The sequence below is a fragment of the Cariama cristata genome, unplaced genomic scaffold, assembly GCF_000690535.1.
Source record: "Cariama cristata isolate BGI_N322 unplaced genomic scaffold, ASM69053v1 scaffold4621, whole genome shotgun sequence".
Lineage (NCBI taxonomy): Eukaryota > Metazoa > Chordata > Aves > Cariamiformes > Cariamidae > Cariama > Cariama cristata.
In genome coordinates, this window is record NW_009597438.1 from 66284 (window position 1) to 83204 (window position 16921).

At 48.7% G+C, this 16921-nt stretch overlaps 1 protein-coding gene across 1 annotated transcript in view; it reads right to left on the bottom strand.

The window, feature by feature from the left end:
* Nucleotides 1–16921, bottom strand: part of LOC104168310 (glypican-3-like) — a 74136-nt gene that overhangs the window by 46386 nt on the left and 10829 nt on the right. Inside the window, exons 2-3 of the mRNA XM_009708874.1 lie at nt 12642–12775; nt 9323–9448 (exon numbers count right to left, since the gene is read on the bottom strand). Coding sequence (XP_009707176.1) covers nt 9323–9448; nt 12642–12775 — 260 coding nt within the window. The remainder of the gene's footprint in view (nt 1–9322; nt 9449–12641; nt 12776–16921) is intronic.

Genomic DNA, 16921 nt, shown 5'->3' on the forward strand with positions numbered 1-16921 from the left:
TACTTGAGCTTAACTTTTTGCAAGGGAATAAGGCATTGGAAGCAGTGAACCATTAAACCTGTTGCTTATTTGTCACACAGTCACTTAATGCAGCCGTGCCAATCTGACAAACACATCTGGCGACTGAAGATAAACATCCACAAGACGCATGACTTTTTCTGGATGCCAAAGAAATTACCGGTTTTGGTGTCACTGTAAATTTAATTTAAAAACACTGATGGAACTTTAAAGTACATTGCTGAAAAGTCTCCTGTGGTTTAAGCATTTTAACTAGCAGGATAAATCTCCCACAGGTTTTAGCAAAAGCAGAACCAAGCCTATTTGGTGCATACTTAAATTAATATAATCTCTCTCCTAAACAGTTTTAGACAAAGAAACTCAGTATCTTGTGTTTGAGTGGGCGAAACCCCTTCTGAAATCCACACAACCACTACCAGAGAAGATTTCTGTAGCCTAGCAATGTCGTACAGGAGGGAGGAACATAGTACTACAGCAGCAGTATACCATAACTATGTGTCCAAAGAGTAAAACTGTTCTGCAGAAGGCTCTGCTGGGGTGGTGAGGACCTCAAACTACCCTCCTTAGGGGGTCAAGTCTACCAGAGAAGGAAGGAAACCTGAAAGCGTGTGCAGAGGGATCTCGACTGAAAACAGTGATGCTGGAGAAGTAGAGTGCCATTGCCTGGTGCTTCCCACCTGGCCAGGTACAAGGGTACGTACTAGGCTCAAAATGAACCATTTGCCTCATTACACAAGTTATTTGAAGCAGCAAGGTAGCAGGCACTGTAAGCTGCACATCTTTAAGCATGAATCTCAAAGAAGGTGCATGGGAACATGCTACACCCAAATAGCCAGAGACATGCTCCTGCATGGCTTGGCTGCTTCAGGACATGCTGCCTCTGCACTGCGAAGCCAAGACCTCCTGATGTGCTCAGGTACGAGGGGGACACCAGCTCATCCCTTGGCTGAGTGGTGTCACCCCCCCACCAGGGCCAGGGTGGCACACATCCAGGAATGCGGGATGCAGCCAACTGAAGGGTTAAAGACTTTGAAATGTAGCTTCAGTGAGGGATGGGCATTCCTGAAATGCCAGAAAAGCTGGAAAAGGCAGCTGGCATCCCTCCCTGCAGCCTGGGCCAAGCAGCCAGGCCTTAATATGGCAGAGAGATGCCTTTGCAGCCCCCACCGAGCTGGAGGACAAGGGGTTCCCAGGGCAGTCCCCATAGAGGGTCCCCTATGTCCCACCAGGCTGCTGCAGGGCTGGTAGGCTCACAGGTCCCACTGCAAAGCAAGACCAAAGTGTCACCTTCCTCCCATGTTCTCCAGTCACAGTACAGAAAAGAAGAAGTCTCAGAACCATTTCGAGCTGCTTTCAACGTATGCCAATAAAACAGCTTCTTCTGCAGGACACTTGTGCCATTCCATGAAACCCATCGCATACCTCTGCCATGGTGACATCGGCATCAAACAGCAAATATGCACAGCAGTTATAGTCCACTCCATGGTCCCAGGGGGTCCCTGCACCGAAGGGATATCAGTCTTGCAACATGAGCATGGTCTGGCTTCCACTTCATAAGCAAAGCCCAAAATACTTTCCTCTTTGACGTGTCTTGACGTCAGTCAGCAGCATCTCCTTGCCTGGGCTCCCTGGGTATGGGCTCTTGCTGGGGACATGGTATTTTCCAAAGACAAATGTCATGCTGTAAAATGTGCTGATAAGCAGCCTTCACTCAAAATGTCTTTAAAGACAACCACCTGATGAAAACACTAATTATCTGAGGTCTTCTGTGGGGATAGCACAACTACAGACCCTTCCTACTCTTTCTCATCCATCAGCCATAAATGCCAAAGTATGCAGTCGAATTAAGGGATTTTCCCCTCCTTTCCTCCTCACCATCCACACACATCTTCTGTGAACATTTGGTCATTCCAGTCCAAATGCAGCTCCTTCTAGGCTTTCATTTTAAAGCAAAGAAGACAAGATGACAAATGCAATTTAAATATATGGCAATGAATGTAAAATGTGTGTTCATGCTAGGCTTAGAGATGAGTAACTGCAATGTCTGATGTGTGATTTAGAGAAAGTAATCCTGTAAGTCAAACATAAAGAATTACACCTTTTAGAAAAAGGAAAGTAAGTTTGTCATTCAGATAACAATTAATTTATGCCTGCCGCCCAGTTGCAAAGTATTTATTCAAATGCAGCTCCACAATCTAAATGGCATGGTATCCCTTGCAGGCTCTTCCTCTACTGTCTCTGTTGACTGAATCATACCTGTTTGAGGGAGTGAATGGGGGGCAAATACAACACAGACTGCTACAAGACAGGACTACCATACAAGAGAAGAGGTTTCACCACACAGAACTTAACAATCCAGCTTGAGAAAGCAGCATTTCCAGTGCCCACAATCCCCTGAAGCTGTTCTGCGCTTCAAGACACAACGTACCATGGGCCATGTGGGCTGGCGACACCAAGTCCTGACCACTTAGGAGGCAAAAAGATATGGAAAAGGAGAGACAGGAAAGAAAAGTTTCTCCTCCACACTCCTGGCAGGAACCCAAGTCTTATCTCCAGCTGGTTTTCACGGGCCAGTAAAGGTGGGTGCAGCAGTGATGCCAACATTTTACTCTCTGGCCCTGCTGCCTTTTGTTTTAGTGGGACAACCTTTGTGTCACATCAGCAGTGCAAGTGGCAGGAGCCAAAAGGCTGGAAGAGCTGCTTACAGCCCACTCATCCCACCCTGCTGACAGGGAGTAACTCCTGGACAAGTCAATAAGCCTCCAAGAAGAGGTGATAATTTCTTTCCCTGACAGTTTCCTCTCTAAAGAGAGACTGTCCAGAGATACCTGGTCAATCACACCAATTACCCCAGTCCAGACACGAGCTGGGTGTGGGGTGAGGGTCCATCCCAGGTGTCCTCTTCCACATGGGCTGCATGGTCCCACCATCCCTTGACCATATGCAGGCATCCGTTACATGAGGGTGCAAGTGGCAGGAGAGAGGTGGGGTGTGTGGGTCTTGTGTGCTATCCTGGCTTGCAACATGCACTCGGTTGCTTGCTTGCAGCGAGTGCTTGCAGTCACTGCAGAGCTCACAACACCGCAGTCAATTTACACCACCAGCAGTTCTGAGCAAGCTTCTTCAAAAGCAACCAGGAAGATCCAACATTCTCAGTGGGGAGTGTTCTCACCTAAATAAAAAGGAGCAATTTTCTTCTGGATTTCCAAATATCAACACCTTGCAGCCTGTTCTCACTACCCTGAGAGCTCTCTCAGATCCTGCTGCATCGGTTCCCGGTCAAAGGGAAGTGCTGCCTCTTCTCAACCACCCTACGCAATGCGCTACACCCAGTAAGCGTGCTGCAGATGTTACTTTGGTCATAAACATGAAGTCTCAGATAATCACCTGGTTCTGGGAGATGGGACTTTAAGAAGGAACAGTACAAATTGTAATATTCATAGGAAAATGATAGCAGTTTGTAGCATAGAAGGACAGCCAGAAGTCTCCCTCCATTCTTACTTCAGTTGAGTAAAGTTCAAGACAAATAGATTACGGAAAAATTGGCTAAACCTGAGACCAAGCAGCAAGCTTAATAGAGGAAGATTCATGATCTTCATTTCTGAAATACTCTGGAAAAAATTATGGCCACTCAATAACCCACTGCATTTGCCTACTATCCTTTCATTATAGCTTACATTTGCTACAAAGCTGTGTTTTATGTGCTTGAAAAGTTATACAGCCTCCCTCTTCGGGGACTCCATTGTATCAGATATTTTGCAGCACTGCCAGAAATAACCAAAACCTTCATGAACTAAAGGGTTATTGCTGGCATGGAATTTCCTTTGTTCCAATTACAGAATCTCATTTTTCTCTTTTGCTTCCAATTGTGCCTTCATTGTTTATGATTTGTATGATTAAAACAAACCACAGTACGTTGGCAACAGCAGGGTAATCTGAGACTTCTAGCTTGAAGAAAAGAATCTGGCAAAGTGCTAAAAATATATTAATTTGGAATTGGTATAAAAGGAACAAGAGTTATGCTGGTGATTTAGATTAATGTACAAGTTTGTCTTGAGAAATTTGGAAATAGCAGTATCTAACAATAATACTTAATGTGCTTATAAGTTTTGCAGTGGGCAAATGTTGCTGTCATTCTATTCAGAACAGCTTGAAAGGAATATACTCGTGTAAGCAGATTATTAAACCCTGAGAATCTAGATTTTAATAGGCTTTTAGTATTAAATGCTGCAAAACCCTGATACTATATATAAGGCTCAAATCACCTTTGAGATTCAGATGCCTAACTCCCATGGAAACTGAGAAGAGTTCAATATCTCAACACCCACTCGACTTAAGCTCAAGTCTTTAAATGAGACAATTGTTCAGTCAGGACTTCAGTGATAAGAATCACCCTCTGGTTTTTCTCTACATTGGATGGAGATAAGGATAAGAGAGGCTGGAAAACATCTTCTCACCACCCAACACCACCAGCATGAGGGCAGGCGGGAGGATGCAGCATGAAGGCAGAGGCAAGGAAGGGCATGACAGCAATCCTTGTTTAGGTAGGTTTAAGCTGTTGCACACTCATCCTGTCTACACATTCAGCCCTCTGCTATCTCAAGGAAGTGCCTGTCAATTAATCAAGCCCAGGAAAGCTGCAAAGAGGTGCACAGGGATGCACAGATACAGGGGGAGATCCAGCAGGTCTGGGCCCCAGCTACCACAAACACCGTGACCCCTCATTAAGTTCTTTGCAAGCGGTAGAGTGTGCCACTTGTGGCTTTTGCTGTGAACCTTTGTGGCATCCCATAAAAGCACAATATGTTTTTGCACACTTTGAAAAGTGCAAAAAGCAGCAATGTGTCGCCTTTTATTTTTTCTTCCCACTTTGGCTTATGTTCTTCAACCATGCAGCAACAGTACAGCAAAAGACACAGGCACTGCTCGGCATGACCAGAAATATCAACCTTCCTTGTATGGTTGCCACTGTTTGCAAGCTGTTATTTCAAGGCACCATGTTCTAAACCCACATAAGGGATGGCAATCAAATTATTAACCCACAGGTCAAACCTCAGGAAGGAGGATGAATTCTTGCCATTAGATGGTCCAACCTGGAGAAGTAAATGAGATGGACAAAGGACCACAAAGTAAGACTTAGTAAAAGAAACTGAGGGATGAATCATATTAAAAACGCTAGAATACACAAAGGAGGATGAGTGATCCTGACCCATCAGCAGAGCACATTGCATGGCATCCCCACCACAAGGCAAGGTGTAGAAAGCCCTCGGTCAAGCAGGTCCTCAGAGCTCTTAGTTTCAGGGGGTTGCAAGGGGCTGCATCAGGCAAGGAGCACTCCCGCTGCATGCATAACCCTGCTCCATCAGTCAGAAATCTCGGAGCCAGGGATGAAACGAGAACATAGCTCAAGTAGAGTCGGACCTCAATCACCATGACAAACAAAGTAGAGTCCGCCCAGGCCTGCACTGAAACAGTTCGTTGTGTCAGGAGAAAAGCACAATAAAATACTCCAGCCAGCTGCATTGTATAGGAGTCCCAGACGAACATGCCATGTTCAATCAGGGCAGAGGGAGTTAAGGTCAAGGAGCAAACCAAGGACAGTTCAAGGCTCAAACTGGGAAATGAGACCCAGTGGAAAGGCATTGAGCATGTCTGGTTTGCAGGGAGGAGGGACACCCTCACTCTCTGCTGATAGCAAAGCACTGGGATAAACAGGACAGAGCAAACACCGACCCAGAAAAACCACAAGAGGAGGAGCGTAGGGTGCAGAAGGGACTGTTTGCATCAAATAACAGGATACATATTGTCAGTATTATCTAGTACTTGAGTGCATTGGCAATGGGCTGTGAAGCTGCTATTCCCGGCTTGATTTAACATGTTATAGGAAAAGTGCTTAGAATACCTAGCAAATTTTGTCATGACAGAGAGGTCACGAAACGCATAAACCAGTTGGGCTCCTTTCTAACTTAATTAACACTTGGGCACTGCATTAAAGATGTGAGAGGTAAATAGCCACAAACCCTACAGGAACACCACCAAAGCCCAGACACGTCCATATGGATGCTCACACCGAGCTCACTGACACAGCAATGCCAGAGCTGTTTTATCCATCATCTGTGCAGCACCAGACATGGAAACATACGGAAACACAGCATCCACCCAACCATCGCTCTCCCCTGGTCTTCACCTGATGCTGCAAGGCTTTCAGCAGCTTTGGCAGGTGCTTTCTAATCTATCCCTAGGGTGGGCACTTCATATTGCTATAGGAATCACAAGATGTCTCCCTCGAGCCCCAGCTGCCACTCCACAGGGACACGGGTGGTCTCAGATCTTCCTCTGGATGTCCCAGAAACTCAGAGAGGTCTCAGGCTGCACGTGGCTCAGGCAACTCAATCCTGTCCCGAGGTGAAACGCATCCAGCTACAGCAACCACAAACAGCAGGTTAAGTGTAAGTGTCTCCTCCTGTTCAGTCTGCTGAATTTTCAGTCAGGAAGATCTGATTTGCAAAAGCCAGAGTCCAATAAAGCAAGAGGGAAACATTAAGATATAAAGTATATTTTTACATGCACAAAACCTAGAAATTCAGACACCTCCTTCTGGCAGCCACTACATGTGGGGGACAACTACCAGGTCAGCATGCTGAAATTAATACTAGATATTCAAAAACCACCAAGTTTCTGGCAAAAAGTGGCAAGATGGAGTTTGAGGACCAAGAAGTGCTATCAGTCCAGCAGGAGAATTGCTGTAGCCACACCAGAAACACTCCAGTACGTAAGGCACACTCTCGGAGCAGCTTGCAAAAGAGCTCCTACACGGTGAACAGCTGCTTGGCTCCCTCTTGGGGAAAACACTGAAATAAAGACACTGGTGGTACTCGAGCACCATTACCTTAAATGCTCCTGATTTTCAGAATCCTCCCAGACACTCTGAAAAGAGATGCCACACTGGGAAGTCCAAGCATGAGGCAGTCAGTTTTGGTTCCACATAAAGCAATGCAATCTGCTCTAGAGACCATTTTAACTACATGTTTGCTTCTATTTGAAACGTTCTGCAAATGGGCCCTGGGAAAGGAGCACCCTGGACCATTATCTTAGTTCGGCTTTATCTAGCTGAGTTCCCCCTGTAGTTTCATCAGCAGAAATACCACCAGGCATGAGACATTTTCTCAGCCTATGGAGAGGAGAGGGTCACCCCGGCAAGCGTTACAGCTGCAGATGCCAAAAATACAAGGTGGAAATGCAGACAATGTATTTAAGGGCCAACAACTATTTCCACTTTGTGCATCCATTTGCCCTCCCTGTTGAACACTCTGCTTTCACAAGGGTGTTCAATTCTCTTCCTCTGTGTGAGCTACCACCCACACTGCTTTCCTGGCCCAGCCAGCAAGGGTTTCCCCCTCCAGGATACCACTGACGTCCCTGCGAGGGGATGGGGGATTTACCTCTCAGCGCTCCTCTCTGCTTGCAGCAAAAAAACCCTCCAATACCTGCCTGCAAGGGAGCTGTTACTAATATTTCATAGGAGCTGGCAGAGGTGGTGACATCTGTGCAACAGATCAGAGCGGACAAGGAGGGGGCAGTGGAAAGGCACACTTCTCTTCAAGCACAGCAGAGGATTTAATCCTCAACTTAACAGCCAGGCAGCCAGAGGCTGAAATCCTGCTGCCCTCTTCGCACACACACTTTATCCTCCCCCTGCCTTTGCCCCCTCCACATGCCGTGGTACCTACGGGACCTGCTGTTTTATGCCACGAACACCGCAGCATCGCGGCAGGGGACCTAAGGTGACATCTCTGCCTGTCCACTGATATTCTCAGCGGAGAGCTGAAGAAAGCTATCATCTAAATTCATGTTTAATCTGCAAGTAACTCTGAACTTACATTTCTGGGAGGATCTGGACTCAGCATCTTTCCATTGATGCCACTTCACCCAGCCGTGGTGTCAGTAGGACCTGGACCAGGGCCACTGGCCATGGCCCCAGTGAACTGTCATAAGCAAAGATGTCACCCTAGGTCCTCCTCTGCAAAGCTGCGACGTTTATAGCACTGTTTAAGAAGTTTTAATTAACAAGCAGTGAGACAATATTGAAATAATCTTTTTTTTCCAATTGAACTTCTCACTTAGCATGGAAACTCAAGATTTTCCAGAAATAAGTACAGATAGAGGACACATTTTTCTTTAGGCAAAGTAAGTACATTTTATTAAGCGTGTGATCTTAGATGCTTGAGTAATTTTTCTGAAAATATAGTTTGATGCTATTTTGGTCCCTTCAGTGTTTCAGGTCAGTATTGCAAGTACAGGCTAATTACCACCTGAGGTTACTGATCAAGAAGTCGTAATTAATATCTCAACATTTCACCACTTCCTGACTTTATTTCTATTTCTTCCCTTATGCAAACTACTTAATAGCAAAGGATGTTTTGCAAAGTAGGGTGATTAGAGGAGATTTATGTATAATTATAAAAAACATTTCCAAGTTCTATTTCCACATTCTTTAACATTCCCAAGGGGCATTTTTTGCAAGAAAAATCTCAATTTCTATTAACACTTCCTTCCCCTTTATGCTATGAATCCTGTATGTGCCTGTTTTCATTAACCTCACTGTTACCACCAGGACATCCTCAGAACCAGCAAGTGGGGCAGGGAAAAGCATCCAGGGCACAAGCCAGACCCTGGTGTGAATGGCTCCATCCAGAGAGGACAGCCAGGGTTCGGTTGCGGGCAGACAGTCAGACGGCAGCACTGGCACCACCAGAGCTCAGTGGTCCTGACCTCTTCCAGCACAGAGCCATGGCCAAGGAGAAACCCAACAAGGTGGTCTTCCTTGCCACTCCCTGGATGGGGCAAGGGATGCCAGCCGTGCTGTCTGGCTCCCACTGCATGCAGCCAGACTGGAGACATCTCCACCCCAACGCAGTGCATGGTGGCCGTGCCCCCATCGCTGCTCCGGAGGAACTACTCCGGCACCACGGTGCACCTTCCCACGGGAGCACAGCTGCGCTGAGCTGCTGCTGCTCTCCTCTCTCTGGCTTACTACTACCAACCCACTCCGATCAAAACCAGTCACAGCTGCAGGGTTTTCACAGCAGAGTGCAGAAAACTCAGTGGAGGGCAGCACACAACCACTTCTCCTCTCTGTGCAGACTTTGCATATCCATCTGTGCTGCAGCGCAGCTTAACACTGGCTCTGCAAAAGGTTTCTTAAGGGAACGAGCAGTGTCCTGGTCACAGACCACTCCTGCGCTTGGTTAATAAAAGATAAGCAGTGCTGGGGGAGAGGGAGGGGAAGGGAGATGTGATTTACCTTTCCACGACTTCTTGTCCATTCCAGCAAAGAGTGTCGTTCTGAACAGCAGAGCTGTGGTTGCATATATACTCTGGCAAGCTGCTGTAAAAACTGCTGTGGGACTTCAGCTTCGCAATGAGTTCCCTGGAAGAAAGGAGGGAAAAATGGTGCGCAGTTAAAAGAGGAAACAAAGATGGGGTTGGTGCTTTTTAACCAGTGAAGATAGTCACACAAACACAAGCAAGCAAGTAGCTGGGTGCAATCAAACCATGAAGCATCAGTCTTATTTCTGACCTCAAGGAGCATTTTGCATTGTCCCCTGATGTTATTCTGTCAAGGACTGAATCCCTGTTCCTCAGGGCAAAACTGCCTGTGACAGGAGGGATGCTGGGGCAGCAAAAACTCAGCCCAACCATGCAGCATGCCAAAGCCAGCCACACTCTCTGCGCTCTCACAGCACCTAAGGAAAGGTACTGCTGGCTCAGGCTGTGCATACATGGGGTGCATCTGAGCAGCAAGTGCTCAGGCTGCCAGCAGTCCCCTCCGCTTTGCAGAAGGCAACAGAGGTCCTTCAGGAAAGAACAGCCTCGTCACTTTGGCTGCCTGACATCACCCATCCAACATCCTTGCAAGGGCAGGTGGCGTTTTTGGTGGTAGAGCAGACACTCTCTGTGCAGACCTGTACAGATGGATAACACTGGGTTTCATGCTACACTGTCAAAAATACATGATTTCAAGGCGTATGCTGGGCTGGCTGCAGGGTCACAGTCTGCATTCGCAGGGGCAGGTTACACTCAGCAAAATGGCTCTGTCCTGGGAAGGCAGGAGGAGCGGCAGGAGCAGCGCTTGCACCAGACACAGGGGATGCGAATCAGGCTGCATCCCCACCCTGCGCCTTCCCTTCCCAGCACCAAGGATCTTTGTCCCTGGAAGGTCCCCTTCAGCATCGGTCCAGAGGTGCCAGGACACAGGCTGACCCCAGGGGTCTCTGACAGCTGCTAGAACGGGGACAGGGGCTGCAGGAGTGGGATGTGTCCATCCCTCCAGCCCGGGTCTGTCCCCTCGGGGGCGTTCAGCAGCCGTCACAGGGAAATAGTGGCAGATTTAATAGGTAAATGGCACAAAAAGTATGAAAATATGAATAGCAGGGACTGGAGGAAGTAAGACTTGGCCTCACAATCTCCTGGCTCGGGTTCAGCACATTTTCCCCTTTGGCCAGGAGTTATTTCTTGGCCTTCCTCCTCCCTGGGAGGGATGACAAGGAATCAGCACCTCAAGCCGGGAGCACTCTGAGGGGCACCCCCTTGGTGCCCGCAGCGGTGGGACCTCCGTGCCCTGCCAGCTGTGGGGAGCTGCCCAGCAGTGCCAGGCTGTCAGACAGAGCAAGCTTAGGCAGGCTTGAGTGCAGAGGGAGTGCCCAGCTCCCTCCATCCCTCTTTGTTTCTCTTTGCGTGGGGATTTTGTGGAGTTCCCTCTCCAGATGAAGCCCCCGACTGCCAGCTGGGGGCAGGTGAAACAAGGCAAAGATGCCCCAGCGCCAGCGAAGGTGGCCTGCGCTGCTCTGCTCTGCCTTCTTGCCAACCAGGAGCCTGTTCCTGCCCTGATCAACCTGACGCAGCCTATGCAGGCAGAACCAGAAGCTGATGGAGGCCGAGGGCCACCCAAGTCCTCCCTCAGGTCACCAAACCCATCCTTCGCTGTCCATGCCAATAAACAAGGGTTTGCCTGAGAAGTCAAAGGCTGAGAGTTCAGCCCACAACTCCCTTGCACAAAGTGAAGGGGTGCTTCAGACATTCACCTCCTGCATGAACCACCTCCTATGGCCATCTCCTGCACGGGGCTTACAGTGGGGCAGGAGGTCCAATCAACAGCATTTTGAAAGCCAAAATGAGGCAAGACCCCGATCTTCGGTGACACCAAACCCTGAGCAGGACGAGCCCTACACTGCCCATCGCACCCAGCTCCTTACATCCTAGGCACTGCCTTCCTCCCCGTTCTGCAGACCCCAGCAGTGCTGGGGAGAATGGACAGAAGAAAGCTGGGGAGGGACTTCTTACAAGGGCAGGTAGTGAAAGGACAAGGGGCAATCACTTTAAACTGAAAGACAGAAGATTTACGTTAGATATAGGGAAGAAATTCTTCACGGTGAGGGTGGTGAGGCAGTGGCACAGGTTGCCCAGAGAAGCTGTGGATGCCCCATCCCTGGAAGTGTCAAGGCCAGGTTGGATGGGGCTTTGAGCAACCTGGTCTGGTGGAAGGTGTCCCTGCTCATGGCAGGGAGTTAGAACTGGATGGTCTTTAAGGTCCCTTCCAACCAAACCATTCTATGATTCTATGGAAACTGCTGGGGAGCAGAGCTCCCTGCCAGGCAGGGAGGGGACGGGTAGGGAGAAACTCCTCTGTATCTGCAGGTATGAGCTCACATAATTCATCACAGCAGATTTCATTAGACTTCACAGTCCTCAAAGGACATCTCCAGTGGAGCCTGGGCTATGTAACTCTCCGACGTGTTGAGACAACGGAGGAATGCAAGCCTGTATCTCATGGGAAGCATACCAAGAATGTGGCCCTGCTACTCTTTAAAGAGAAATCCATCCAACTTAGTCTATCTCTAGTTCCAAAAATTGCCAAGCTTGCCTGTTTCTCTTCTGCAGGGATTTTTCTTGTATTAAGGCAACAGTAAAGGCACCACACGTCTCTGGGTGTGCTTTCAGATCCAGAGGGGAGGTGCTTCTCCCTGACACACCAGCACGAGCCCACTGATTTACGGTTTCTACTCGGAGAGAGAAGGAAGCACAGGGTGCAGTGCCAGCAACAGAGGTACCTGCTTCACTTTGAAAATATTCAGTAAAAGGCTGTTAACATTCCTGGACTACCGTAAAAGACTGCACAAAAAAAAAGTTAAATGGGTCTCCCTTACCTACATACAGTGTTACACGCAACATTTCATGCTAGAGTGCCCATTTCCAGATAGAACTACACCTGCGAGTATTTCTGGCACTACAGCAGTTCCCAAGAAACCCAGACAAGGCATTTGGTGTATGAATGTCGGTGCCTGGTGCGTTGCAAAAAAGCAAAAAAAAGATGAAAAGCAGGAGGCAGTTTTACAGGTTAAAAAAAAAAATAGATGCACTGGGTGAGAAAACACATGTAGACACCTCACTGCACTTCAGAGCCAGCCATAGAGCAGCTGTGATGTTGAGAGTCAAAACCAGCTGCAGGTTTACGGGTAAGGGAAATAAGGGACTCTTCCATCTGCTTTCACGGGGCCACCCCGTATGGCAACCGCCCCTGCAGCCCATCCTGCGGGCACTGCGCTCAACCCAAGCATTCTCACCTCCTCCTGCTCGACAAAGTTTCTTCTTGTTCAATGTCAGTCACCTTCAGGACTTTCTTGTCAACGAAAAGGTCTTCGGGGTAATTAGCGGATCGATACTGCCACTGCTGAGTATGGCCACATAACTGGCTGATCTGGAAAACACAAACAACAGCAGCATGAGGAAGCGTTGGGACCAGCAACACTGTAGGAAAATAGCTGAGATGCACGCTGGTACCTGCTCATGAGCTGGTCTGTCATCTCGTCATCCCCATCTCTCCCGTATCTCACACAAGCACCTGAAAGCACACTGCTGCCCTAAGGATGCAACCTCGCTCTTGTACCAATACCTGTCCTGTGGGAAGGAAGGCAGGAAACTTCAGGCAAGTTTTGGGTATCAAAGTGCCCCTGTGGCTATCAAATTCCCTGAGCTGCAGGTGTGACCGGCAAATCTCCCTGTGCCAACTTAAACTCATGCTGCCAGGAGGGGACTCGAGATGTTCCCTGCTCCTTCCTTGCTGAAAGCCACAGCATCTCAAGACTTTATGCTCCAACTTTCTAGCCAGACTTTTAGGAAACACCTCCCCTCTGAAGGTAAATCCTAAGACCCTGGTTCTGCATCTCGAGGCAGCTCAGTATCCACATGGGCTGCACTGCAGGTGCCCAGGGATGAGCATCATACACATCATCACCAATTAAAAAAATCCAGCCTAAAATACAGCGAGCATTGTGGCTACAGCCCTGTCATATCATGGGAGGTCTTGATGAACAGGGCTCTGTTAATGACACAGATTAGCTTGTTAGTATACAGATGATTCGGTAACCGGCTGCAGCAGCAGTGAGAGAAGGAATCCAAAATGCCTCATTAAAGCTCTCCCGCGCAGCCACTGTCCCGAGACTCAGCCAGCAGCACTCCGGCCACCACTGCAGTCCCTGCCGCAGATGGATTTGCAGCCATTTCCTTCTCTGGAAGACCACCGAGGGACAAATATCCCCCCAAGGCACCGTGGCTGCTGGGAAACTCATCTTTTGAACCACTCTCTGCTATTCTGCAGGACTCATCCATGCTGGGTTGTGAAAGGAGCTCAGCCGACTGTGGGGACCATGAAGGCACAGCAGCTAACACCAACCCGTTTCCTTGAGCCTCTGCCCGTGTCCAGGCTTGGGAGCAATGACGTACCCATAAAATGTCTGTTCCTCGCAGCACCTCATTTAACTTCACCCCGCACTGAACCAAGGCAGCCAGCTAAACTCCCAGTTAGCCACACACTGGAGACTAAAAGCACAGCCGCTGCCCAAAGCTACAAGCATCTGATGTGTAAAGAGAAGAGATTAATTCTGTTCTATTACATCCTGCATTTGGGTGGGCAAATAAATTAGTAATGTCACCTCTTTCGTTATCAAGAGCAGCACAGTTTGTTTGCTCAGGCTGCCACACAACAAAGAATAAAAGAAAAACCTCCTGGGAGCCGGGCACTGCCATTTCTGGTTCACAGCACGGTGAGAAGAGATGCTGCCACCGGTCCCTTCTGCACCTGTGGTTTCCTCTGCCAAAGCAGCAAACACTGCAGCTGCTGGGGGAGCAGTTTCTGCAGCGTCTTACCTGTTCTTTTTTTCCCCCGCTGCCCTCCCTTGGCTGTGTTTCCTCTCCACCTTGTCAAACTCAAGTCTTGGAGAAGAACGTTATCAGCCCTACTGCCCTCCCTAAATCATGTGGCAGGCTTAAAAAAAAGAGGGAGGAAGGGAGTAAGAAAAATGAACACCACATTTTGGGTGGTTTTCTTTGCCTTATAGGGTTTCCTTCAGCACTCATCCCCCTCAAAATTCTCAGGCTGTCCCCCGATGCAGGCAGCCAGGACAAGGAGGAAACCACAGGGCAGCAGGAGACCTGGACAGGGGCATTCAGGACACCCAAGACCCCACTGCTGCAGAATGGATCTGCACATCACGCGCTCTCTCTGTGCTGACTGGTGCCACGATCCCTGCAACGGGTAGACCAGCAGGAGAGCACAAGGATGCACAGGGGGCTGCGGATCTCCTCCTCTCTTCAAGCCCACGGAGATGTCAGAGATGAGACCTGCCATGAAACCACACTGGGGAAACACAAGGGACGCAAAAACTACGGGACAGGAGGCACAGAACAACGAGGCCACAAAAGCAGCACTGCTGCACTCACACTCTGTACGGGCACGTAAAGCAGAGAAGTGGGAAAAGGTCAGATATTCTAAGCTGTTGTTTATGATGACTCCCTTTGATTTGCCCCAGCTTTGTGAAAAGCCCCCCTTCCCTTTCCAAAGCCTGCTTTTTGGATGGCAAAGCCTACTGAACCCCGAGAAAAGAGCAAGTCCAGGATCAAGGCTTTTTCCCCAAAGATGCTGCTGAGACGCGGTGAATGGGAGGGGAGGGCCGGAGCCACAACACAAACAATGGCACCACCCAAGAGTGCGCTTCAAACAGCAAAGCAGCCAGGCAGACCGGGGCTGCCTCGTCTCCCACCCAGCATCAAAGGTATCGCAGCCCCTCTGCTCCCAGCTCCTGCACGGGAGCTGCGGCTCAGCCACATCCTCGCAGCCCTGCATGGCGTCCGGGTACCACGGGCTCCTGCAAGGGATGAAACCACCAACAGGATTGTGTTAGCCCTGACATGGGAGAGCAGATGAAAACTTTATGGCTAGAAGGTAGAAAGTTTGAGCAGTGCATCCAAGTTTTTACTTATTTATTTATTGAAGAACCAATTAACATTTTCAGGAAAAAAAACAAACAAAAAACACAAAACACCCTGCAAACCTGGCTGAGATTTGAACTTTAAATAAAGTGAGAGAATGTAGAAGTAACAGATTGCCTGCTCATTTGCAGGGGCGGCATCGCGTGAGCTTTTGTGGGGAGAGAAGGATTTCACAAACCATCTGCCAAAGTCTGTTGGGCCACAAGCGGTCCTAGGACAACAGCTCAGAAATCCTGTTTCAATCTTTCCCCTTTTTTGAGTCCCCGCTGCAAACTCAGAAACACATGAACTCAGTTTCTCAGTCTCATCCTAATCACCGCTATTTTAAAGTGAGCTCCAAATTTTAAGAAGTCTGGAAAAATGCCACTGTAGGGCAGTCAGAGAAGGGACAAGACAAGCCTCAGACCTTGCGGGCAGAAAAGTGCGATAATTCAGCTCTGCAGGCATCGCTTGCTTTGGCAGGAGCAGCAGAGCAAGGACAGCCAGATTCCCGGCAAGGTGGTATGCCTGCAAGAGTGAGAGCAAAAGGAAGACGGCATATCTAATCGTGTGTGCTAAACTAGTATCGAGCGACAGCAGTAATACGTGGATGCCTCTCGCCACACAAATATAAATGTGAAATTCAAAGCAAATCGACAGAATGGAACCGCTGGCTCTTTTTCAGTGCAAGAGCCGTGCAGTCTCTTATTTCACGTCGCACACACAGTCCCAGAACGGGCTGAAATTTGAAACATCAGGCCACAAAAAAAACGAATAAATCAAATGGCAGTGTGGTTTTCAAGCAACAGAGGTTGGGTTTTTTGTTTAAGAGAATCTGCCAGTCCACCAAAAAACTGCCACAAGGGGACACAAGGCAAGCACAACCCTCCCAAAGCCCTGAACTTCTACAAGCCCCCAGCCACTGATACTGTAGAAGTCGGATCAAAATATCCGTCCACCGATACTGTAACAGCCGAATCAAAATATCCCTGCCCCAGCTCATTAACAAACTCACTAATTACCTGATTTCATTAGTCTCCTCCATGCAAGCGTGACCTAGGCCACGAGGGGAACACTTTGCCTCCTGCCGATCGCTACCCACCACTCCATTTCTTTATTCCAGCCACAGGGAGAGACCATGCCTGCTGGTCGGGCAGAGCTCATCGAGGACCCTGTATCTCCCCAGGGCCCACCGGCTGCCGATCCTCCTCATGTCCGATGGGGAAGCAGCTGGTTCCCAAGACCCCTGGGAGCCACAAGCGGCGTAATGGCTCTGCTTTAGAGGGAACATTGATTTGAGATGAGCACAGGGACAAAGCTAATAGAGTAGCACTATCAGCCCGCTTTAACGCTTCCCCATTAATTTGAGGTAAGAGGTGCCAGAGGACTGCAGGGAACTTGTTTGCTGTTGCACGGAAACGATGCACCAGGAGCAGCCAGGGACCAAATCCACCACCATGGCTGCTTCCAGCTGGCTCAACCGCAAGAGTATAAAGCATAACACTGGTCCACATGGGTGCCTGCAAACCAATGGAAACTGGGACCACTGGGTTAGGGTTAAATCATATCAAGAAAGGAAAAAAAAAAAAAAAAAAAA